Source organism: Protopterus annectens, chromosome 14.part0 (genome assembly GCF_019279795.1).
Source record: "Protopterus annectens isolate FY-2018-M chromosome 14.part0, PAN1.0, whole genome shotgun sequence".
Classification (NCBI taxonomy): domain Eukaryota; kingdom Metazoa; phylum Chordata; order Ceratodontiformes; family Protopteridae; genus Protopterus; species Protopterus annectens.
In genome coordinates, this window is record NC_056748.1 from 42,784,178 (window position 1) to 42,809,081 (window position 24,904).

Below are 24,904 nucleotides of genomic sequence, written 5' to 3' on the forward strand. Positions count from 1 at the left end.
TCTATCAAGTTTAGGAGACATGATCTGCCTTTTACAAACCCAAACTTGGTGGGGTCCTGAGTTTGGAGATTACCAATGTCATTGTTTATAAGTTCCATGATGATACGTTCCATAGCCTTGCAGACCAGGCTCATTAGACTAATGGGGCGATAGTTTCCAGAGTCCGTGGTAGCTCCCCCTTTGTGGAGTGGGATAACCGTTGCTGTACACCATTCAGTGGGCACATAGCCTCAGGTGAGGCTATGATTGAACATGAAACTTAGATGGGGTGCCAATTCATTCTGTAGTTCATGTGGAACACAGTCTGGGATGTTGTCAGGTCCCATGGATGCTGTGTTCTTGGCTTTGGAGAGTGTGGTTTTTACCTGTGCAGCCATGATTACAGGAACTTTGCATTCTTCTGGTATAGAGATGGGCCCTTTAGGGGATGACAGGGGGGTAAAGTTATCACTGAATTTATCTGCCAGGATGTTGGCAATATCGGTTGGTTCTGTATATTTAGTGCCATTGTGCTGTAACTCAGAGCAGATCTGAGTGTTGCCATTGAGACTCTTGACATAGCTATAGAATGCTTTGTGGTTGTCTTTAGAGTCAGTGGCGGTTTTGTTTTCATAACTGGTTTTGGGGGATTTTATGAGGGATCTCTGCTTCTTACTGAGGTTGACCAGGGAATTTCGCCAATCATGGGATTTTACTCTTTTTTGCAACAGTTTCTTTCTTCTGTTGTAGAGTTTGTTTATAGCAATGGACCACCAGATTGGCTTCCTTTTTTTGGAGGATAGCATCTTGGTTCTGTTAGGGATTGCATGATCCATGCACTCGTGTAAGTGCTTATAAAGTGCATTTGTGTAGGATTCAGCAGTCATGCCTCTATTGTCCGTCAGCATGGGTGTCATGAAGTTTGCCACTTCTGTCTTAAGAAGAGTGAAGTTGGCTTTGGAGAAATTTTTTACTGTGGTTTCCCTAATGGGCAGTGGGGGAGGGATGTGGATGTCTTGAGTGATTAGCTTGTGGTCAGATCTGACCAACAAGGAATTTACCTCTGGTGTGGAGCATCGGTTGCCCATGTTGGTAATAACCAGGTCTAGGATATTGCTGCCCCTGGTGGGGGTGTGGATAAGTTGATCCAAGGCTTTGGAATTTATGAATTCCAGACAACGTTGAGCACAAGTATTGGTACATGAGTAGTTAATGGTGGGGTAGTTGAAATTGCTCATTATTAGGCTGTTAGGTTGTACCCTAATATTTTCCACTATATCAAGAAATGAGGAGTGGGAATCCTGGGGCATGGTGGAGGATCTGTAGCAAGCTACAATTTGGAATGCAGTCTTGCCCAGAGTTAGTTGCACTTGGATAATCTCGGATGCATTATGCTGAGCAACTAGCCTGGAGGTGTGGATATCCTTAATGAATATGGGCACGCCTCCGCCTTTAGTGTTTTGGTCCAGTTTAGGTGGCCGAACGATGTGGTATGAATTATAGCCTGGTAATCCAGGGGTACTCTCTGGAACCTTGAACCAGGTCTCTGTCACTGCACAGACGTTGATGTTCTCCATTTTAAGGACTGCCTCGAGTGAGTGCATTTTGAGGTTTAGACTTCTAACATTGAGTAGCAATACCCTCAGATTCTTCTTGCTAGTACCTGTTAAGGTGGTGAATTTGGCATTTGAACCTTGCCTAAAAAAGGCACTTTAGGGGTGGCTAGACCCTTAGCCAGTATCCGGAATCCCAGGGGCGACAGGTGCAGGCCATCTCTAGCAAAGCATCATGGTTTGTCGATCATGTCATCCCAGGCAGACAGATACTGGATCCCCTTAGAATGACACCAGAAGCTTAGCCAATTGTTGAAGTCAATCATTTTGTCCTTGTACTGTGGTATCATTCTGGGTGATGGCAGGATGCTACTCAGGGCTAGGGTCATACCTGCCTGGGCTACAAGATTGGACAGCTCCTCCATGTCCCTTTTCATGTAGTCCAGGGAGGTACATCTCAGGTCATTCACACAAACAAGGAAAATGACAGAGTCATATTTGCAATTGTTTGGAGTGACCTTAGTGCATGCGTTATGTGGCGGATCCTGGCACCCAACAGGCAGATGACAGTAACTTTCTCCTTGTTTAGCCTGGTGAGTGGAACATCAGTGTGCCTGACTATAGAGTCACCAATGACTAGAGTGTTGGGTATGTTGTTATGCCTTATGGGCTGTGGTTTTTGTGGGCTTTGTGTCATTTGGGTTGTGTTGGAGGGTGGAGGTTGCTTGTTTTTCTGCTTTGGAGGTCCCTGTTGGTTGGGCAGGTTTTTACTGAGAGCCTCTGCGAATGTAGGTGTGTGTTTTATGGTTCTATGTGTTTTTTGGTGGTGTAGGTTTTGAGGGTCTATGTGCTGTGTATAGTGTGGTGCAACTGTTTACCTTCTCCTCTTGACTGTCTAGTCCAGTCTTAGGTGAAGAGAGCTTTGCTTCCAGTTTGGCTCTCTCTCTCTCTCTATATATATATATATATATATAGATATATATATATATACATATATATATATATATGTATGTGTGTATATATATATATATATATATATATATATATATATATATATATATATATATATATATATATATATATATGGGTCTACTTCATATGACCTAAATTTGATTTGACTGAAATTCATTTGACTGAGATCAAAACACTGAAAGTTCAAAAGACTGAAAACTCATATGACTGAAACTCATAACACTGACACATTAATGTAAAATGTATACGCCCTTTTCCCCACTGTAGTGTAATCCTGGAGTTAGTATATATAGTTAGGGGGGTGTGGGGGATGAAGTCCACCACATAGTTTAGGTAAATATTGTTTTCTGCAAAGAGTTATTCATTGCAGTTATAAATATCCATGTGTAGGGTTTAAAATGTATAAAGTGTGTGGGGGGCTTCTCCCCCCAAAATCCCCAGTGTGGGGTGCTATGCCCCCCACCCCTCAACTATATATACCGACACCAGGATCGCACTACAGTGGGGAAAGGGACATATACCTTTTACTGTAATGTGTCAGTGTTACGAGTTTCAATCATATGAATTCTCAGTCTTTTGAACTTTCAGTGTTTTGGTCTCAGTCAAATGAATTTCAGTCAGATGAAATTTAGGTCATATGAAGTAGACCCATATATATCTATATCTATATATATATATATATATATATATATATATATATATATATATATACACACACACACACACACACACACACACACACATACCACAAATGCTAGGTTGTAAGGGGGACCAGTGAATTTTGTCTTTTTATTTGTATTTAGTTTTTTATATTGCTTCTTTATTTTTTTGTTTTATTTATATTTGTTTTGGTATATTTATATGTGTATATATATATATATATATATATATATATATATATATATATATATATATATATATATATATATAACACATACCATATACATATATATATCTCTTGCCACCCCCCAATTAGTACCTTTTTTAGGCTCTAGAAGTCAACCACCTCCATAGACAGCACAGAAACAGAAAGAACTCCAGGGCTAGCACCAGAAACTCTTAACCTCTCCTCAGTATGGAGAACATCAATATCTGTGCAGTGACAGAAACCTGGTTCAAGGCTCCAGAGAGCACCCCAGCACTACCAGGTTATACCTCATATCATGCTTTTCGGCCCCAAAACCTGGACCGAACCACAAAAGGATGGGGAGTTTCCATATTTATCAAGGATATCCACACCTCCAGGTTAGTGGCATTGCACAAAGTACCGGAGACCATCCATGTGCAACTAACAGTGGGGAAGACTGCTTTTCAGTTTATAGCATCTTACAGACCACCCTCTCAAAGTCAGGAATCCCACTCGGCTTTCCTGAAAACATTGGAGAACATGAAGATCTCTCTGAACACCATTATATTGGGTGACTTCAACTACCCAAACATAGACTGGGAGCACTACTTAAGCCCCAGCACCTTAGCCCAAAGGTTCCTGGAAATTATAAACTCAAATGCTATGGAACAACTAGACACCACTCCCACAAGAGGGGATAATATACTAGACCTGATCATTACCAACATGGGGACTCTATGCTCCACACCTGAAGTATATCCCTCATTGGTAAGATCAGACCATAAATTAATTTCACTGGATGTCCACATCCCGACCCCACCCCCAGCCCAGAAAACCACAGTGAAAAACTTCTCAAAAACGAACTTCTCACTTCTCAAAACTGAAGTGGAATCCTTCAAGGCCCCAGGACCAGTGGAAACTACGGCCCAAACTGCAGAATCCTATATAAAGCATTCTACGGACATCTCCAGGAATGCATGGATCATGCTATCCCAAACAAAACCAAAGGCAGGCGTCCAGTCTGGTGGACCCCAGCCATAAATAAACTGTACAACAGAAGGAGGAAGATACTATATGATAGAGCAAAATCCCTAATAGGGAAGGCATCTCTGATCAGTACTAGCAAAAAATTACGATCCCTCATAAAATCCTCCAAGGCCAGCTTCGAGAGAAAAATTGCTCAGGACACTAAAGACAATCATAATGCTTTTTTCAGTTATGTTAGGAACCTGGGATGCAACTCCCAGACTTGTTCTGAGTTGATTTTAAACAACAAAAAATACACTGAACCCACATACATCGCCAATATCCTGGCAGACAGGTTCAGTGCAAACTTCTCCACCCCCCCCAAAAAAAGAGCAAGTATCTATCCCAGCAGAGGGCTGCCTCCCAAACATCTCTGATGCTCAGGTGAAGGCTGCCCTCTCCAAAGCAAAAAACACTGCTTCCATGGGACCAGATGGCGTCCCGGGTTGCATCCTACATGAACTCCAAGAAGAACTAATCCCTCAAATAAAACAGCTGTACAATCTCAGCCTCACTACAGGATATGTGCCCACAGAATGGCGTACAGCAACAGTGGTCCCACTCCACAAAGGTGGAGCCTCTACGGACCCTGGAAACTATCACCCCATAAGCCTGACTAGCTTAGTCTGCAAGGCTATGGAGAGGATCATCATGGAGCTTATAAACAAAGACATTGGGGACGTACAGACACTAGATCCTACCCAGTTCAGCTTCGTCAAGGGCAGATCCTGCCTTTTGAACCTGGTTGACTTCTTCGAAACAGTCACCAAAGCCATAGATGAAGGGAAGGTAGTCCACACAGCCTATCTGGACCTAGCAAAGGCATTTGACACAATACCCCACTTGGGCATCATAGATAAGCTATCCAGCTTAAATATAAACCCCTATGTCACAAGATGGGTCGCAAACTGGCTCAAAGACAGAACCCACAGAGTGAGAGTTGCTGGAGCCATGTCAGATTCGAAACCGGTCACAAGTGGCGTCCCACAAGGGTCTGTCCTGGGACCGCTCTTGTTCAGTATATACTTTTCCGAGGTACAGGCCAACATGGGAGGACTATGGCTCACCAAGTTCGCAGACGACTGCAAACTAGGCGCCATAATCAACTCTCCAGCTGACACAAACATCCTTCAAAAAGGTCTCACAGAAATGGATAACTGGTGCCAGAGCCATGGTCTAAAGCTAAATGCCAAAAAGTGTATAGTCATACCCTTTGGCAAAAATAATGTGCCTGCAAATTACCACATAGGTGGTAACCCATTAAATACAGAGAAAGAAATTAGGGATCTGGGGACCCAAGTTGATAGCAATCTCTCCTTTGACAACCACATTGCCAAAGTGGTTAGAAAGACCTTTTACATAGCCCACCTCATCATGAAAGGATTCACCTCTAGATCAAGAGAGGTAATCGTGCCCCTTTATTCATCCCTCATCAGGCCCATCATAGAATACAATGCCCCTTTTGGGATGTACCTTACCCGACACCTGCAACAATTAGAAAGATCCCAAAAGTACCTCACCAAGAGGATCAAGGGACTCAAACAGATGCCATATGCAAACTCCAGCTCTACTCAGTTGCATACCGCCTACTTCAAAGTGATCTATGCCTGACATATAAAGCTATGTCCAATCCAGAATTAATGGACATGCTCCACCTCAGTAAATCTAAATCCCTTAGAGCCACACGCTCGAGGGACTTGAACCTCAGCACTGAAATAAATAGAACTTGCTGGAGGGACAGATTCATAACCCAGAGGCTCCCTTCGCTCTGGAATAGAATTCCAATCCATGTTAGGCAGAGCACCTCACTGAATCTCTTAAAGAAGAATCTTGATGAGTGGATGGGGGATCGTAGGTTTGTCCCGGGGATTACTTCTGTGTCACTATTAGACAGGCACAGCAAACTAAACCTTAAAAAGGGCACAGTATACTCAAATCAAGGGGTGGCGTAAGCCAAACAAAATCGGGCTAGGCTTATAATTGCCCCAGGGCAGATAGCCTGGTATGAACCTATGAACCTATGTTTGTATATGTGCTTGTGTATATACTTTTGTATACTCATTATAGCCTAACTTAATATATCTGTAAATTACAATAAAGCCATGACATTTTTATGTAAATGACTATATTTTCATAAACACACACAAAAAGGTACACATAGATATACACGCATTTTGAAGATATATTCTTTACATAATTATGTGTGTGTTTATACACATGCAGACACACCTGCACACACACACACACACACACACACACACACACACACACACACACACACACACACACACACACACACACACACACACACACACACGATGCTTACAAGGAAATAAGCCAGCTGTTCATTACAGTATACAAATGCTTTACTACAACTTTTACTTTTACTTGGCAAGCCATATTGTCTCCTTTAGTAAATCTTTATCCCCATCCTACAGAAAAAAAACTATGTGCATTGTAGTATTAACACAGAAAAATTCATATTCTTCTCACAATTTCTTATTCAAAAACATAACAATAAAAATTATTATTAAACTAACAAATCTTTTGTCATACTGATGTGTGGGTAGTGTTTAATTGCCACTCCCCACCTCCCACATCTTAGCGTTTGTAAGTCTATTGAGTGTGTATATGCACAGGTACATATATATATATATATATAAATGCAAGTATCCAGTTGGGCTGCCCTGTTTGTGGTCAAGTTTAAAGTGGACAGAGTAAAGTTGTTTGCATTAAAGTGCTTAGAGAGCTAGAAATGATTTTTTACCTAGAGTTCTACTTTTTTTGTATTTGTGCATCTGTGGATTAAGGATGCACAGCTCTTAGCTGTATAGGGTACTGCAGAGTGTCCCTGTGGATTCAGGATGCACAGCTCTTAGCTGTATAGGGTACTGCAGAGTGTCCCTGTGGATTCAGGATGCACAGCTCTTAGCTGTATAGGGTACTGCAGAGTGTCCCTGTGGATTCAGGATGCACAGCTCTTAGCTGTATAGGGTACTGCAGAGTGTCCCTGTGGATTCAGGATGCACAGCTCTTAGCTGTATAGGGTACTGCAGAGTGTCCCTGTGGATTCAGGATGCACAGCTCTTAGCTGTATAGGGTACTGCAGAGTGTCCCTGTGGATTCAGGATGCACAGCTCTTAGCTGTATAGGGTACTGCAGAGTGTCCCTGTGTATTCAGGATGCACAGCTCTTAGCTGTATAGGGTACTGCAGAGTGTCCCTGTGGATTCAGGATGCACAGCTCTTAGCTGTATAGGGTACTGCAGAGTGTCCCTGTGGATTAAGGATGCACAGCTCTTAGCTGTATAGAATACTGCAGAGTGTCACTTATTTTGCCTCATATTTTTGACCATGTCCTTTGTAAAAGTTTTTGGTTTTCGATAAATCACACAGGATTACAGTCAGTCAATAATGTCAGACAGTCTTGTACTTCTTATTCCTTAGAAAATGCATGTTGATGCAAAACCTGTTGTTTGATTATTTTTTAAGTGAATTAAATATCACAAAATTTTCCCTGATTTTGGCCTTTTGTGCCCCCCCTTATATTTGTCTATGTCCAAAATTATTCAGCAAAGAAGTCAATAGGTATGTAAGGAAGGTTATGCCAGATAAAGTCTGAAAAAATATATGTAATAGAAACTGAAGGTGAAACAGGATCTTCACTGCTTGTTGTGCCTATATACAGTACCTAGATGCCTGCTAAGATAGATATATATTAAGAAAATACCTTATATTACCACCAGCCATTATTGCTGTTTTGCACCAGTACTGGGAATCCTAACTATTGACTTTACCATCCATTCTAGAGCAGAAGGCCCACAAATTGATTGGTCTGTTTTTCGGCAGCACCTTCCACTTAGAGAACTGCAGCTTGTTCAGATAGAAGTCATACATCCATTTATTTATTTTAAAGTAAAAGAATGCTGCTACTACCATTTCTTTACTTTGTTTAAATGAATGAATAGGACCCAGGAGCTGTGGGCCCTGGTCAGCTGCCTAAATTGCTTTGCTGTGCCATCAAGCTACACGAGCCTTAAGTAGGCATGCATCCTCATATGTCTGAATCCTAGCCACATTATCCTGACTCTAGAAATAGATTAGCGTGATGAATATGCTTCTACAAAGACTAGTTCAATAAGTGCATCTGTGCATCCTTTTAAACCCAAATACTACTATTTCTTGCTGTGCATTTTAAATTATTTTAACTAAATGCAACAGAATCCTGATATTGACAGTAGTCACAATCTTAAGTAGAATGCAGTGGTACTAAAGAGATGCATCCTTTTCTTGAAGCTAATAAATTAAAAAAAATAACTCTAAGGCAGTGCAGCTTACACAGCAAAACATAATTGTGACAACATTGCTGCTGCTAGGTGTAGGCCATTTTAATTTGTTGAAAACAGCAGTTATGGATGTTGTTTATAAACTGTTTAAAAGCCATCTAAGTATTTCCTCAAACATTCTTATTGTGGGGAGTAGTAATTTCCCCAACATTCCCTTCAGGGGCTGAGCACCCTTACCTCCTCCATCTTGCAAACTGCTCTGTAGCTGTTCCACTTCAGGAGTTGTACTGAGTGTAGACAACAAATGTGATTTTAGGCCAATGGTGTGAAATCAGCTTTGTCATAATTAGGCATCACCAAGCTGCATGACTGTCGTTCTAGCTCCATGTTTAGCTATAGCTAGCAAGCTATGGGCAGCTATGGTTAGCTAGATCACTGTTTTTTGAGCACATGTTGATGTTCAACAAAACACTGCCTTGCTGGCATATGAGTAGCAATGCCTGCTACCCAGTTTCTGGCAGTCTATCAAAGCTTAGAGCTCCTCCCCCACCTGTCTGTGGTTGTGGTGGCCCAATCACCTGAGTGTAAAAGGACTGCCTTTCAGACCCACAGACATGACCTTTTCAGATTTCTAGTGCCACAGTAAGAGGGGGACTGCTTCTTTCTCTGGGTTTCCAGTTGCTGAGCTTAGATAAGAAACTTTTTTTGGTTTTATTTTCTCCCTCTCATTTATTCAGTGCTTGAATAGTGTATTCTGCTGCATTGCATATTTCTTTTCTGATTAGTAATTTTGTATATTCTCCTGTTTTTACTTTGATTAGAACAGTAAGGCCTGTGCTATTGATTAAAATATTCATTTGCAAGTCTTGACAGGAAAACTTGCTGATATTTAAGTTTTTTTTTTCCTTTGGGGTGATGATTATTTAAGGTGATTGAGCGGTAATGCAGCATTTTACAAGTTTTTTCATTAAAATCATGATTTTGGAACCATTTTGTATGGTAAACATTTCATTTTCATCAGCTTATGGTTTATTTCTTGTTTAATACTGGTTTAGGCTGTCTATTGATTTTGACTGAAACTACCCCTTTTTGTTAAAAAACAGGACGCTTTTATACATATATTTCGTGTTTGGAACTGTGTTAACAAGCTGTCACTTTCTTCAGTACATTGTTACCGGCTAAGTAAAAGGTCTAGTTTAGACAAATTCACTACATTGTTTCCTGCTGAGCAAAAAGTCTGGTTTAGACAAATTCACTACATTGTTTCCTGCTGAGCAAAAAAGTCTATGTCAAAGGTACAATGTTTCTCAAGTGTCTGAACATACTTTAAAGAGCGCCTTGGAAGGGGCTGATACTATTTCTAGAAATGCAGTGATGTCTGTGGTGACTAGGAGGTATGCTTGGTCGCACAGTAAATACTATTCTGATGAGCTAAACAATTAGATTGTGAATGCTGCACTTGATTCTGATTGTGTTTTGTACAGCATCAGATCCTCAAACACTGGGATAATAGAGGTTAACTGATGTAAGGAGTGTCTACAATTAGATTGTGAATGCTGCACTTGATTCTGATTGTGTTTTGTACAGCACCAGATCCTTAAACACTGGGATAATAGAGATTAACTGATGTAAGGAGTGTCTACAATTAGATTGTGAATGCTGCACTTGATTCTGATTGTGTTTTGTACAGCATCAGATCCTTAAACACTGGGATAATAGAGGTTAACTGATGTAAGGAGTGTCTACAATTAGATTGTGAATGCTGCACTTGATTCTGATTGTGTTTTGTACAGCATCAGATCCTTAAACACTGGGATAATAGAGGTTAACTGATGTAAGGAGTGTCTACAATTAGATTGTGAATGCTGCACTTGATTCTGATTGTGTTTTGTACAGCATCAGATCCTTAAACACTGGGATAATAGAGGTTAACTGATGTAAGGAGTGTCTACAATGTTTCATGTTCCAGAGTTTCCCTCCATTAATTAGGATACTGTTTAGTGATCTAACAAACAGATGTCATGATGAACAAAAAAGAAGTCACCAAAAAGAAATGGCAGGATGAGAATTCTGTCAAACCTACCAAAAAAAGTTCCTTACCCAAAAGGTTAACAAACCTATGACTGTGCCAAGGTATGGCACACATCTTTTCCATGTCCCCTTCTGGGTGCTCCATCTTGAAGTTAGCTCTCAGCAACAGCTTAGCCATCAGCAGTTTCCAACAAATGGGTGCTAATTTTAGGCAGAGGTTACAGGTGGCAGTGCGAGGAGCAGCCACCTTAGTTCAATGGGGTGCCCTGTCACCTGCCACCTTAGTTCAATGGGGTGCCCTGTTACCTGCCACCTTAGTTCAATGGGGTGCCCTGTCACCTGCCACCTTAGTTCAATGTTGTGCCCTGTTCCCTGCCATCTTAGTTCAATGGGGTGCCCTGTCACCTGCCACCTTACTTCAATGTTGTGCCCTGTTCCCTGCCATCTTAGTTCAATGGGGTGCCCTGTCACCTGCCACCTTAGTTCAATGGGGTGCCCTGTCACCTGCCACCTTAGTTCAATGGGGTGCCCTGTCACCTGCCACCTTAGTTCAATGTTGTGCCCTGTTCCCTGACATCTTAGTTCAATGGGGTGCCCTGTCACCTGCCACCTTAGTTCAATGGGGTGCCCTGTCACCTGCTACCTTAGTTCAATGGGGTGCCCTGTCACCTGCCACCTTAGTTCAATGGGGTGCCCTGTCACCTGCCACCTTAGTTCAATGTTGTGCCCTGTTCCCTGCCACCTTAGTTCAATGGGGTGCCCTGTCACCTGCCACCTTAGTTCAATGGGGTGCCCTGTCACCTGCCACCTTAGTTCAATGGGGTGCCCTGTCCCCTGCCACCTTAATTCAATGGGGTGCCCTGTTACCTGCCACCTTAGTTCAGTGGGGTGCCCTGTCACCTGCCACCTTAGTTCAATAGGGTGCCCTGTCACCTGCCACATTAGTTCAATGGGGTGCCCTGTCACCTGCCACCTTAGTTCAATGGGGTGCCCTGTCACCTGCCAGACCAAACCTTGTTATTCTATCCTATACTTCAGCAAACGCTGAACTCAGGGGTCATAAAACTGCTCTGTCCTGCATAAAGAATGAAAGGTTTCTGTGCCAAAAAAGAGCTGTGATTGAGACCAATGTTGAACCTATACTTTCTGTATATCTTTGTCAAGATCCTCAAGTTCATGATCCTCACCCTACAGACAGTGCTCCTGTTTTGCTGGACCACTGCTTCATGGTGACCTCGGACTTGAAGGATGTGCATCACCATATCCCCACAGCTCATCACTTCAAGATATAGCTAAGAATTGCTATCTGATTCACACTGTCAGTGGTCTGTATTGTCCTTTGGGCTATCCACTATACCTTTACTGTTTACCAAATGCCCTGCTCTGGTAGTAGCTCCCCACTTGACTCTTGGCATTCACATCTTTTCTTGCTTGCTGATCTGTGCAGAGTCTGTATCCAGGTGTTTGGAATTGCTAGAGGAGGTTTCAACCTTATTCTCTCACCTAAGGTTCTAGTTGACTCTGGAAATTGTGCCTTACATCTTCTGAAAGGCTTGTCTTCGTGGGGTGCTTAATGAACTCTGACAAAGTTATGTCTTACCAGATGGTGTTTCAGGTATTGTCCAGGAGGAACTTCACCCCAACAAGAGAATTCCTAAATATTTTAGGACTTATGGCATCCATGATTCTTGTGATACCACTGGCCCATCTCCACATGAGGAAAATTCAGTGGTATGTCCAGAATTATTGGCCCGAGCACATGCATTCCATGGAATCTCAGTTACATGTGCTACTGTTCATTAGACAAGAGTTACAGTGGTGGAGAGCACAGCTGTGTATCAACACCACAGTAATGTGGCACCTCAACAAACAAGAGGTACAGTATTATACCCTCTGTGCTGGTTGGTAATGGCCTGGGCCTGGCTTTACAGTGTTGTCTGACTCTTCATGCATCATACATCCCATCAGAACAAAACATGGTGGCAGACAGACTAAGCCAATCCTGGGCAGACCTGTACAAGTGGCAGCTTAAGGCAGTGGTATTCCAGGGTCTAGTCTAGATGTGGGGAACACCTCAAATAGATTTGCTCGCCTCTTATCAAAACAGACAGTTAGAGATATTCTGCTTTAAACATCCTTGCAGCCATCTTGAAGGTCAGACACATTCTTGTTCCCTTGGATGGGAATGTTCCAATATGTGTTTACACCCCTTCCACTGATTCTCAAGGTACTTCTGAAGGTTCAGAAAAAATGCCAAAAATCATTGTGGTGACCCTGATTGGCCCAGGCAATCTTGGTTCTTCCTTTTAATGGTATTACCCAAGGGCATCTACCACAGACTTCCTCACTGTCTGGATTTTCTCACACAACCACAGAAGCAAATGGTATACCCCAGTTTGGAGCAACTACACTAGGCACTTGTTTCATGAAGATGTGCAACAGGTGTTAAAGGAGGCCAAAATCTGCTACTAGAAAGTGTTATCTTCAGAAATGGATGAAGTTTTCTAAGTGGTTCCTAAATGGGAACAAAGGGTCCCTTGAGGGTAACATAACCCTGGCCTTGAAATATTTATCTGAGCTACTTCAAGATGGCTTATCAAATGCATCCTTTAAAGTGCATTTAGTGGTCATCTCTGCTTATCTGGCAATGGATCCTGCTCTTTCTTCTTTACTTTTGTTAAAACAGTTCATGAAAGAGTATTGCACATGATACCCCCTTGCAAGCAAATTCCTCCTTTGTGGGCTCTCAACTACATTCTGGACAAATTGACCTTACCACCTTTTGAACCGATCACTCAGACTGACCTGGAGTTCTTAACATGGAAAACTGTTTTGCTTATTGCTCTGACATTTGCAAGGTGAGTCTCTGAGCTGCAAGCTTACCAGATATTCCATAGGACTAGGATTATATTTTATTTATTTTTATTTATTTAACATTTGTTGACCGGGAAAGTCCGACTAGGTTCCACAGAGCCTGTTTTCAGTGGAGGCCTGGGGGGGAAATGCTCCAGATGCATGTCTTTAGAATGTGGGAGGAAACCGGAGTACCCGGAGGAAACCCACGTGAATGCAGGGAGAACATGAAAACTCCGCACAGAAGGCACCTCAGCCGAGAATCAAACTAGAGAACCTCTTGCTGTGAGGCGACAACGTTAACCGCTGCACCACTGTGCCACTGATAGTATTACATACTATCCCTTCTTTCATGCCAAAAGTAGCCTCAGCATTTATCCTAAGTCAGTTAACCTCCCTGTGGTCTTCATGGAACCTAAGAATAAGGGAGAGAGATAGGACTAGGATCATTCTCCAGGAGCTCCTGGACCCTTATCCTTCCACCTCCCAGGTTAGGTAAGCTTTGGGAATCTACCCATATGCCAGTAAGGCAGTGCGTTTGTTGAACATAGTACAGTTACACAAGTCCTACTTAGCTGTAACAACAGATGTTTGTAGAACAAACTACTTTACTGGCAGTAGCCACCAACCATCCACTTTATTTGGATGTACATAATTTGTTGTTAGAGATGCTGTTGATTTATGCTTAATGGCCTTTTCTGCTGTGTGTATTTGATTTTGGTTTAGAACAACAGGAGTATTCAAGCTTGCATTTTTATCTTCTCTTCCTTTTGGGCCCTTGAAAACTGAAAGTGTTCTCTGTCTGTTGGTCTGAAAGGTATTCTCAGGTGATTGGTCCATCCCACTAACAGACAGACAGGGGGAGGAGCTCTGAGCTTTGACAAACTGCCAGAGATAGGGTAGCAGGGCACTACTACCCATATGCCGGCAGGTCAGCATGTTCTACGAACATCTACTGTTATAAGTAAGTAGGACGTAAGCAACTGCACTTTCTTCCATTGTTATATAACCATAGCTAGGAACACTGTTGTTACAGACAAATGATTTCAGTACCAGAGCACCATTGTTACACAAACTAGTAACAGAGGCACAAAAAAAAAAGTACACAAACTAACAACAGAGGCACAAAACAAAACAAAAAACATTCATTTTTAACCATTTAAGCTCTATGAAGCGTGAGTATTTCATTGTAGTTGATTATATTATTTGTTCCCAAAGTAATTAAAATTTGCTGGCAAGTAGTGGTTGTTAATCATCTGGTCATCATTTTAATTTCTGTTAAAAATGCAAACATAGCTTGGCTGTATATTAAATGCACAAATGGGAAATATAACAACGCAGTGTTGAATCATACTTACCTTACATATGGTATGTTCATCATTGTACAACATAACGTAGAAGTGTTTGTTGTACAAGAGTTGTTATAAGCCCTATAAAAAAAGAAAGATTTAATAACTGAAGCTGAATTAAACATCATCATCATCACTGCTTTACTGCAGATTTGAAAGGCCTCATTTCTAGACTTTACATAATATAACACTTTAAGACACACCTGATGGACATGCAAAGAACTTTTATAGTACACACCTGCCTTAAAACACGGTTATAAATGTAAATACATTATACAATAGTGCTAAAGATTCAATTAAAAGAAAACTTTATTGAACTTGGTATAGAGGTTAATAATTCAAAAATAAGATTTTTTTTAGCTTTATAATTAGTTAAAATGGAAACATAATTTAGATACATACAGTTAATAACAAAGGCTTAAAAGCGTACTCCCCCAAGCTTCAGTCTGTACTGGTAGTTAAAGTATTGTGATATGAGATGAATGTGTTGAAGCAGTAATGTCTAAGAGGGAAAAAAGCAATGCTTTGTCCACCCTACTGAATGTGCTTTCTGAGGTTTTAAATGGGAATGGTCATGTGACTTTGTCCACCCTACTGAATGTGTTTTCTGAGGTGTTAAATGGGAATGGTCATGTGACTGTCCACCCTACTGAATGTGCTTTCTGAGGTGTTAAAAGTGAATGGTCATGTGGCGTAACCTTTCATGTAAAGGCTGCTCCTAGTTACATAAACCCATGAAGACTGTCTCTACTCCTTTATATATAAGATGAAAGTATACAATACTTAGAACCCAAATTAAAAAAGTTATAAAGAAGGACTCAGAAATTCCCCTCACAAAATGCCTCAGTAAGTCATGCTTGTCTTTGAAAAAAAAACTTAAGTTTTCAAACCAAAAAAGGGGTTTGCATGATGAGCATCCATGCGCAGGGCATGTGTGTGTGTGTGTGATTCAGAAACATGCATGATGCAAGTGAAGAGCATCCATGCACAGGGCGTGTGTGATTCAGTAACATACATTTTGCAAGTGATGAGCATCCATGTGCAGGGCGTGTGTGTGTGATTCAGTAACATACATTTTGCAAGTGATGAGCATCCATGTGCATTGCATGTGTGTGTGATTCAGAAACATACATTTTGCAAGTGATGAGCATCCATACGCAGGGCATGTGTGTGTGATTCAGTAACATACATGATGCAAGTGGGAAGGCCAAGCAGCATGATATGGCGTGGTATGCAAATGAGGCAAAATAATATAGAACAGTGATTCATAAACATATAAATGTCATGCAAAGACCATGTTTGTCTTCAGATGAGAAGGATTAGGGATTGCTGTAGCGTATCTGCAAGAGTCTCCTATTGACATTGTTTTGCCTAATAGTGCGTGACAGTATCCCTGGTGGCACTTGGTCATTTGACTCTGCTTAATGTTTCATGCTCTTCACGATACTGACATTGTGGACCGGTACCATAGGGAAAAAGACACCAAATAAGAAATTGTGGACATGTTAATCTTATCTGCAGCCCCATGGGAATCATGAAGTAACTATCGCAGTGATTATTATGGTATGTGTGGCTTTAGGTATATTCACTACAGGAACCTTTCAGCAACCTACTGGTGCCACAGCGGGGGTGTCTCAGGTGTCTGGCTTAAGAATACTCTACCAGTTTTTTGATTCCATACTGCAGTTTTTTGGATTCATGTGTGGTTCTCATGTATGGCAGAGGACAGAGACAACATCATGCGGGGTTTTTATGTTATAGTCCATTTTCAAGAGGTACTAGGGGTCATACACTGTACCCACATTGAAATAAAGGCCTCACTTGTTGAAATGGGAAAGAGGTATGTGAACAGTAAAGGCTATTATCTGCAGTCAGTTATCACCCCTCTCACATATTGCACAATGGTGACTTGTACTATTTTGTAAGGGCTAGCTACCCCAGGGGGGCATCTTGTTGATGATGCCAGATATGCCATGGAACACTGGCTCATGACACCCATAAGACATCTACAAAAGCAAACAGATCAAGGTTACAGCCCTGCACAGCTGTAAACAAGGAACATTACTGAGTGTATGTTTTGGGTGCTGAAGGCACATTTTTGCTGTCTGGATTCATTCAGTAGTGTCCTACAGTATGAACTTGTCATGTGTATAAAAATAGTGTCTGTGTGTACATTGTTACACAATATTATACTTAGGAGGCAGTTACAGCAGGGTAGGTATTTGTAGGAGCAGCAAAACCCAGCACAGCAGGCAGTCAGACAAGGAATCAGTGCAGGAGATAGCAGCAGGGGATACTCATGTCAGATGGAGATGGCAGTAGTATGCTGTGACACTGGCAAAGAGGCAGCAGCTTGCATATCACTTCAAAACACAGTAGGCAAGTGTAACACAGATATACTGCAGTAAATGGGATGCATGCAAGTCCAGCACCAGGCTGTGCTTAACTTATGCATAGGCTGACTATACTGTGCATCAGACATAGGCAGCCCAAGTAACAATGGACAAAGGGCAGGGTACAGTTATCATAATTTGCATAGCTGGGGAAAGGAACACAGGAGTGGACATCTTTCACAGGAAATGTATGAGTGCTACTGATTATTGTAGTAAAATGTGCTGTTGTGTGTATTGCATTCCAGTGTGTAAGGGGCTATTAACTTAAAAGGCTTTATGAAGGGCCAATGCCAGTGAAAGTGTATGTGTGTGTATGTGTGTGTGATGTTCTGGTGGCTATGGTAGTGTGAGTGTGTCTCTGTTGGGCCACAGCCTTACCAGCTTTTGCACCACTGCAGCTGAATGTACTGGACAGGTCCAGGACATGCAAGGCAGAGGCTTGAGCACCCCATGCATGCACCTGTCTATAAGAGCTGGTCCTACCAGGAGTTGCATAGGTTGTACTACAACCCTGGCTAGATGCTGGTGTGTTTTGTGACAATACCACCTGTTGTGAGACGTGTCACTACTATGACTGCCATGACTATGGGGCCATCCTCTTCTAGGTGTAGACACCTATACTGCAGATGTAGCTGTGGAAGTGACATCACTGCAGTACAGTGGTCTAGGTCATCCATGGTCACTATGGCTACCGACTGTAGAGGTGGCAGTAGAATGATTTCATCAACAATTCCTCACCTATAACAGGTGAACTTGAGAGGACATGACATGTTCCTGTATGTGACTGAGTTTATCAGAACAATCACACATATGAAATATACACTCCCAGAGGTCATCTTGCTCACCCTGCATCGCCCTCACTAAGTCCACAAATGCCGCACTGATACTAACCTGTGCCTCCATGATGGCCTTGCACACAGGCTGGGTTGCAGCGACTGACACACCAACCTCAGGGGGACGAAAGTAGCTACGGTGGATATAATAAGTTTACACGCCTCTGTTAAAATGCCGGGTTTTTGTGATATAAAAAAATGAGACCACAATAAATCATTTCAAAATGTTTCCCACCTTTAATATGACCTATAACCTGCACAATTCAATTGAAAAACAAACAAATCCGTTAGGGGAAAAATATAAAAAATAAAAAATGTACAATATGCTGGTTGCATAAGTGTGCACACCCTTATACTAAGACTTTGTTGTGTGTGTACACCCTTAAACTAATACTTTGTTGAAGCACCTTTTGATTTAATTACAGAATTCCGTCTTCTTGGGTACACACCTGCCATCAATTAAAGAGACTCTGATTAACCCCAAATAAAGTTCAGCTGTCCTAGTAGGATTTTTCTGACATTTATTCAGTTGCCTGCTACAGCAAAAGCCATGGCTTGCAGAGAGCTTACAAAGCATCAAAGGGATCTCACTGTTGAAAGGTATCAGTCAGGAGAAGGGTTCAAAAAAATTTCCATAGCATTGGGTATACCGTGAAACACAGTGAAGACCGTCATCAAATGATAAAATGAAAAAAATGAAAGTCATCAAGTGGAGAAAATATGGGACAACAGTGATATTGCAAAAAACTGGGGCGTCCCTCCAAAACTGATGAAAAGACAAGATGAAAACTGTTCAGGGAGGCTGCCAAGAGACTTACAGCAACACTGAAGGAGCTGCAGGAATTTCTGGCAAGTACTGGTTGTGTACTAAATGTGACAACAATCTCCCATATTCTCCATATATCTGGACTATGGGGTAAAGTTGCAAGATGGAAGCCTTTTCTTACACAGAAAAACATCCAGGCCCAGCTAAACTTGCAAAACAATACATCGTCTCCCAAAAGCATGTGGGAAAAATGTGTTATGGTCTGATGAGACCAAGGTTGAACTTTTTGGCCACAATTCCAAAACATACATTTGATGCAAAAACAACACTTTGCATCACCAAAAGAACACCATCCCCACAGTGAAGCATGGTGGTGGCAGTATCATGCTTTGGGGTTGCTTTTCTTTAGCTGGAACTGGGGCTACAGTCAAGGTGGAGAGAATTATGAACAGTTCCAAATACCAGTCACTTTTGGCCCAAAATCTTCAGGTGTCTGCTAGAAAGCTGAAGATGAAGAGGAATTTCACCTTTCAACACAACAATGACCCCAATCATATAGGTTCATAGGTTGGTACTAGTCTATCGGCCCTAGGGCCTATACAAGCCTAGCCATAACAATTCCCTGGTTATTTCTTCCCACAGTATTTACTACCCTGGACCCCTATCTAGCAGGGCAACTGACCTGATCCCCGGGCTGAATTTCCCATCTCCCATCAAATTATCAAGGTTCCTTTTGAAGAGGGCCAAAGAGGCACACTGCTTGACATGTATGGGCAGTCTATTCCAGAGTCTGGGGAGTCTATGGGTCAGGAACCTATCCCTCCAGCATGTTTTGTTCATTGTGATGACAAGGTTTAGATCCCTGGAGCATGTGTCTCTGAAGGATTGGGATTTCTTTAAGTGTAGCATGTTCAGCAGCTCTGGGTTTGACATGGCCTTGTATGTTAAGCAGAGATCGCCTCTGAGTAGACGATATGCGACAGAGTATAGGTGGAGTTTTTTAGATGGGCAGCATAGGGCATCTGCTTTAGGCCTGTGATTCTTTTAGTGAGGTATTTCTGCGGCCTTTCCAGTTGCTGCAGATGTCTTGAGAGGTACATACCAAACGGGGGCGTTGTATTCTATAATGGGTCTAATGAGCCAAATCAAAAAAAAAAAAAAGAATGGCTTCACAAGAAGAAAATTAAAGGTTTGGAGTAGCCCAGCTAGAGTCGAGACCTAAATCCAATAGAAAATCGGTGGGATGACCTGAAGAGGGCTGTGCACAAAAGATGCCCTCGCAATCTGACAGATTTGGAGTGCTTTTACAAGGAAGAGTGGGCAAATATTGCCAAGTGAAGATGAGCCATGCTGATAGGGTCCTATCCAAGTAGACTGAATGCTTTAGTTAAATCAAAATGTGCTTCAAGAAAGTATTAGCTTAAGGGTGTGCGCACACAACGAAGTACTAGTTTAAGGGTGTGCACACTTATGCAACCAGCGTATTGTATGTTTTTTATATTTTATATTTTTCCCCAGATTTTTTTGTTTTTCATTTGAATTGTACAGGTTATAGGTCACATTAAAGGTGAGAAAAGTTTTGAAATTATTTATTGTGGTCTTATTTTTTTATATCACAAAATCCTGGCATTTTAACAGAGGTGTGTAAACTTTTTATATGTACTGTATGTCTCTAGCCAGCACAATTACCCACCTCGTTGTATATACCTCTCTATTGATGGGTGTTGGTAGCTGAACCTGACATGTCTACTAAGGGGTGCCACACTTACTTGACTGCTATTGTCCCCACTAACCTATCCTGACTGTTTAATTTGTGTCTCCTAGGTATCCACAGGCATAGAGGCTGTGTCCATGGTCTGCGCTTGTGATCCTGAGGTCACATTTCCTGTGCCAAACATACACACTCTATACCCCTGACTATGTCAACTCACCCCCACCATCATTATCACATGCTACAGCTCCTTGAATGTCAGGAGGGGCAGTTCCACAGTGGTGGTACCAGATAAAGTATCCCTTGTTAATGCACCAAAGTATGATATCCTGTCCATGTGTGACCCAGCATGAGAAGTACCCATGAAAGTGATGTGAATAAATAAAAATATTATCCTGTCCATGTGTGACCCAGCATAAGTACCCATGAAAGTGATGTGCATAAATAAAAATATTATCCTGTCCATATGTGACCCAGCATGAGAAGTACCCATGAAAGTGATGTGCTTAAATAAAAATATTATCCTGTCCATGTGTGACCCAGCATAAGTACCCATGAAAGTGATGTGCATAAATAAAAATATTATCCTGTCCATGAGTAACCCAGCATGAGAAGTACCCGTGAAAGTGATGTGTTTAAATAAAAATATTATCCTGTCCATGTGTGACCCAGCATGAGAAGTACCCATGAAAGTGATGTGAATAAATAAAAATATTATCCTGTCCATGTGTGACCCAGCATGAGAAGTACCCATGAAAGTGATGTGAATAAATAAAAATATTATCCTGTCCATGTGTGACCAAAAATATTATCCTGTCCATGTGTGACCCAGCATGAGAAGTACCCATGAAAGTGATGTGCATAAATAAAAATATTATCCTGTCCATGTGTGACCCAGCATAAGTACTCATGAAAGTGATGTGAATAAATAAAAATATTATCCTGTCCATGTATGACCCAGCATGAGAAGGACCCATGAAAGTGATGTGCATAAATAAAAATATTTTGTGCAAAGGGCTGCATAGCAGAAATCCCCAGTTTTCCTCTCTGTCTTAATTTAGACAGCTGCAATAACGAACAGTGACTAAAGGGTTCAGCTAATTTATGCTTAGTTGTACATACAAAGAGTTCTACATACCTGTGGCATCCCCAATAGATTGCCTTTTTGGCTGCTCAAGCTTTTCCCTAACATTACTATGGGACAATGTGAAGGTGACTTTGTTTCCTAAAGAGGCCAGAAACTCCTCTATCTCTGTAAGAGGTAGTTCACAAGATGGCCCATCACCTGTTGACCTACCTTCTTTCCCACTAGGTTTAAATGATTCTTCAAATATTAAACATGATTTAAAATTTTCACCATGTACAGAAATATTTCACGTTTCTCAAAATTTTACTGCCCTTTTGTGTTTATATTGTTTACACTTCTGTTTGTTATCCTGCGCAAGTTTTATCCATGCTTGTTTATTCAGTTGAACCTTTACTTGTTCATGCATTCTTTTCCATTGACTTACATTGGCCGATTCAGTTGTCACATTATACGGGAAGGCAATTTGCAGTCTTGTTTGAATTGCTTTACTTATTTTGATACATCTTAAGCTACTGTTATGGTGCATGAACTTGATGTATTTCAATAAATTTAATTTCTGGCAGATTCATTTTAAAGGAATTAGTACTTACGGTGTTTTCCTTCTTTTTTTTTTTTTTTTTTTAATTACTACTAGCTGTACCCGGCCACGCGTTGCTGTGGCTCAGTCTGGTTAAATGGAAAAGAAAGAAAAGAAAACGCGCACGTTTCTAATATGTTTAATTTCACAATGCTTGTGGGTATACAATATTTTTTGTTGTTCCATTGTCTGTGCAGATATAGAGATTGTCTGGTTTACTGACTCTAGAACATGCAACATATAATTGTCCATGTGAGAAGCAATCCGTGTGTAGATCTAAACCGCACAATTCTAAAGATTGGCCCTGAGCTTTGTTGATGGTGATTGCAAACGCCAATCAAATTGGGAATTGCAATCTCTTAAATTGAAATGGCATATCCGTTGGAATCATAGGAATGCGAGGAATGAGGACATATTCACCTCTGAAAGGTCCTGTCAAGATTGTTGCTTCTATGACGTTGCTCATTAATTTTTTTACTACAAGCCATGTGCCGTTTCAAAGCTTTGGCTGGTTGATATTTCGCAACATGATAATTGGCATGCCGATTTTCAATTGCATGCGTCTTGTGGCATCCCTGGCAGATCGAGTGAATTCAAAAATTCTGTTGGATAATTAACCACTTCATCTGTTTCCACAACAGTGTCAACGGACTTGTATGTGACTGCCTCACTTTGAATGTTAGACTGAATAATATTGTTAAGTTCGTAGACGTCTTTGTTCTTGGCCGCAAGAATAGCTCGTTCAGTCAGCCAATTGTGATTCTTATAATTGGTTTGAATATTGGGAAATACTTTTTCAACCAATTCTTCTTTTGATGTCACTAAATTACAGAAGTTATGAGGCAATGAAATTCATCCTGAGGTCAGATCAACCGGCACCTTTCCGTTCCCAATTTCCAGCAATTGATGTGAGAATATCTCAGCTGATCGATCGTTTTGCAGCTGGACACGCATATTTGTATTTAATTTTAACGTCTTTATGTGTTGCCACAAAGTAGAGTATTTCAGGCAAGCATTTATTTAGTCTGCTGGTGTCGATCGAGGAGAACGAAGCAGATCTGAAGCTGCAGGACGCGATCGCCGTGCTCGCAACTGTGCATCCTCAAGTCTGGCTGCACGTCGCTCTGCTACTTCCTCAGCACGTATTTGAGCCATTCTTTGTCTGTTTCACACATTCGCTGATGCCCGTTCTTCCTCAGTTTGATTTGATTCATCGCACTGCTTCCGCTCAGCGAGTATGAGGACCTAAGTTTGATCTTCTGTGAGGCATTATTTGGATGAACTAAAGCAGATCGATTGCACTGAAAAAGAAGAAAGAAAGTTATAACAAAAACATATAAAATTGCATATTTGTATACAAATATATAGAATCCATAGTAGGTATATAAAAACATGCGCTTATTCGAATGCAACGTGTGACATCTTTATAAGAGTAGGTATATAAAAACACGTGCGTATTCGGATGGAACATTGTGTGAAAATTTCAAAGCAATCAGTGAAGAACTTTCGGAGATTTAAGATTTTGAACAAACCAACATTTACATTTTTATTTATATAGATATTCTTTAATAGGGTGGCCATGGTGGTGCAGCGGTTAGCGTTGCCACCTCACAGTAAGAGGAGCTCCAGTTCGATCCTCAGCCAGGGTGCCTTCTGTGTGGAGTCTGCATGTCCTCCCTGTGGTCACGTGGGTTTCCTCCGGGTGCTCCGGTTTCCTCCCACAGCCCAAAGACATGCTGTAGGTGGATTGGACACTCTAAATTGGCCCTAGGCATGATTGCACAAGTTTGGGAAGCCCTTAGTTATTCCCAAAGCTCTATCTCATTGTTTTATATCTAACTGCTGGCTTTCACTTCTATGTCATGTTATACAGTTTGTTTTTGTGGATTTACACTTTGTTTGGTGGTGATTTTCATGTGGATTGAATAAACGTGTCTTTAACCATTGATCATAGGTTATTGGTTCAAAGAGTGGCTTTTGGTGTTATTTGTGTTGATTTCCACTCTTTTACACACCATATTGCATTCCTCATGTTATACAGTTTGCCCATTAGGAAATGCAGTTTCAACAACATTCTTTCATCCATGTGATGCTGTTCTGTTGGTGCTGCCAGAGCCAGAGTCATGCCGATTTTATATGCACACGCTTGTGGAGCAACAGAGACAGAGAGAGCAGCGGATGGTGTGAATCTACATAATGGAGCAGGAAGAGGCCAGGAAGCAGAGAAGTGTGTTTGCTTTAAGAGAATGCTAGTTTGGTGGATTTAGCAGTTTTACAAACGAGGGACTGGGAAGGGACTTTGCTGAATTCTAGCACTGGCCATAAGGATTCTTTTGTCCCCAGAGACTGTTTTTTCTCCGGTGACCCAAGTGGGCCATTCTGATAGATTTTCACAACTGCCATCAGTTAGTGGACAGCAGTGACACTAATCTCTGGTGGAAGCGTACCCTGGGTGTGCTGCACTTCTTATATGCTGTACAAAAGCAACAAACAGGATTCGTGCCCGCACAAGTAAGAAATAAACTGAAGGGCAACAACATCTGTTTTATATGTTGTATAAGTTAGTTATTTAACTGTATCTGAATACAATATCAATAATATAAGAAACCCTACTACTGTATGCATTTACTATCTTATCTATT

At 41.4% G+C, this 24,904-nt stretch overlaps 1 protein-coding gene across 2 annotated transcripts in view; it reads right to left on the reverse strand.

Annotated features, from left to right (window-relative positions):
• The window catches only part of LOC122788856 (transmembrane protein 150A-like), a 738,717-nt gene that overhangs the window by 131,306 nt on the left and 582,507 nt on the right, over positions 1-24,904 (reverse strand). For both annotated transcript variants that reach the window (XM_044055755.1, XM_044055754.1), the window contains one exon: positions 14,905-14,976. In XM_044055755.1, coding sequence (XP_043911690.1) covers positions 14,905-14,976 — 72 coding nt within the window. The remainder of the gene's footprint in view (positions 1-14,904; positions 14,977-24,904) is intronic.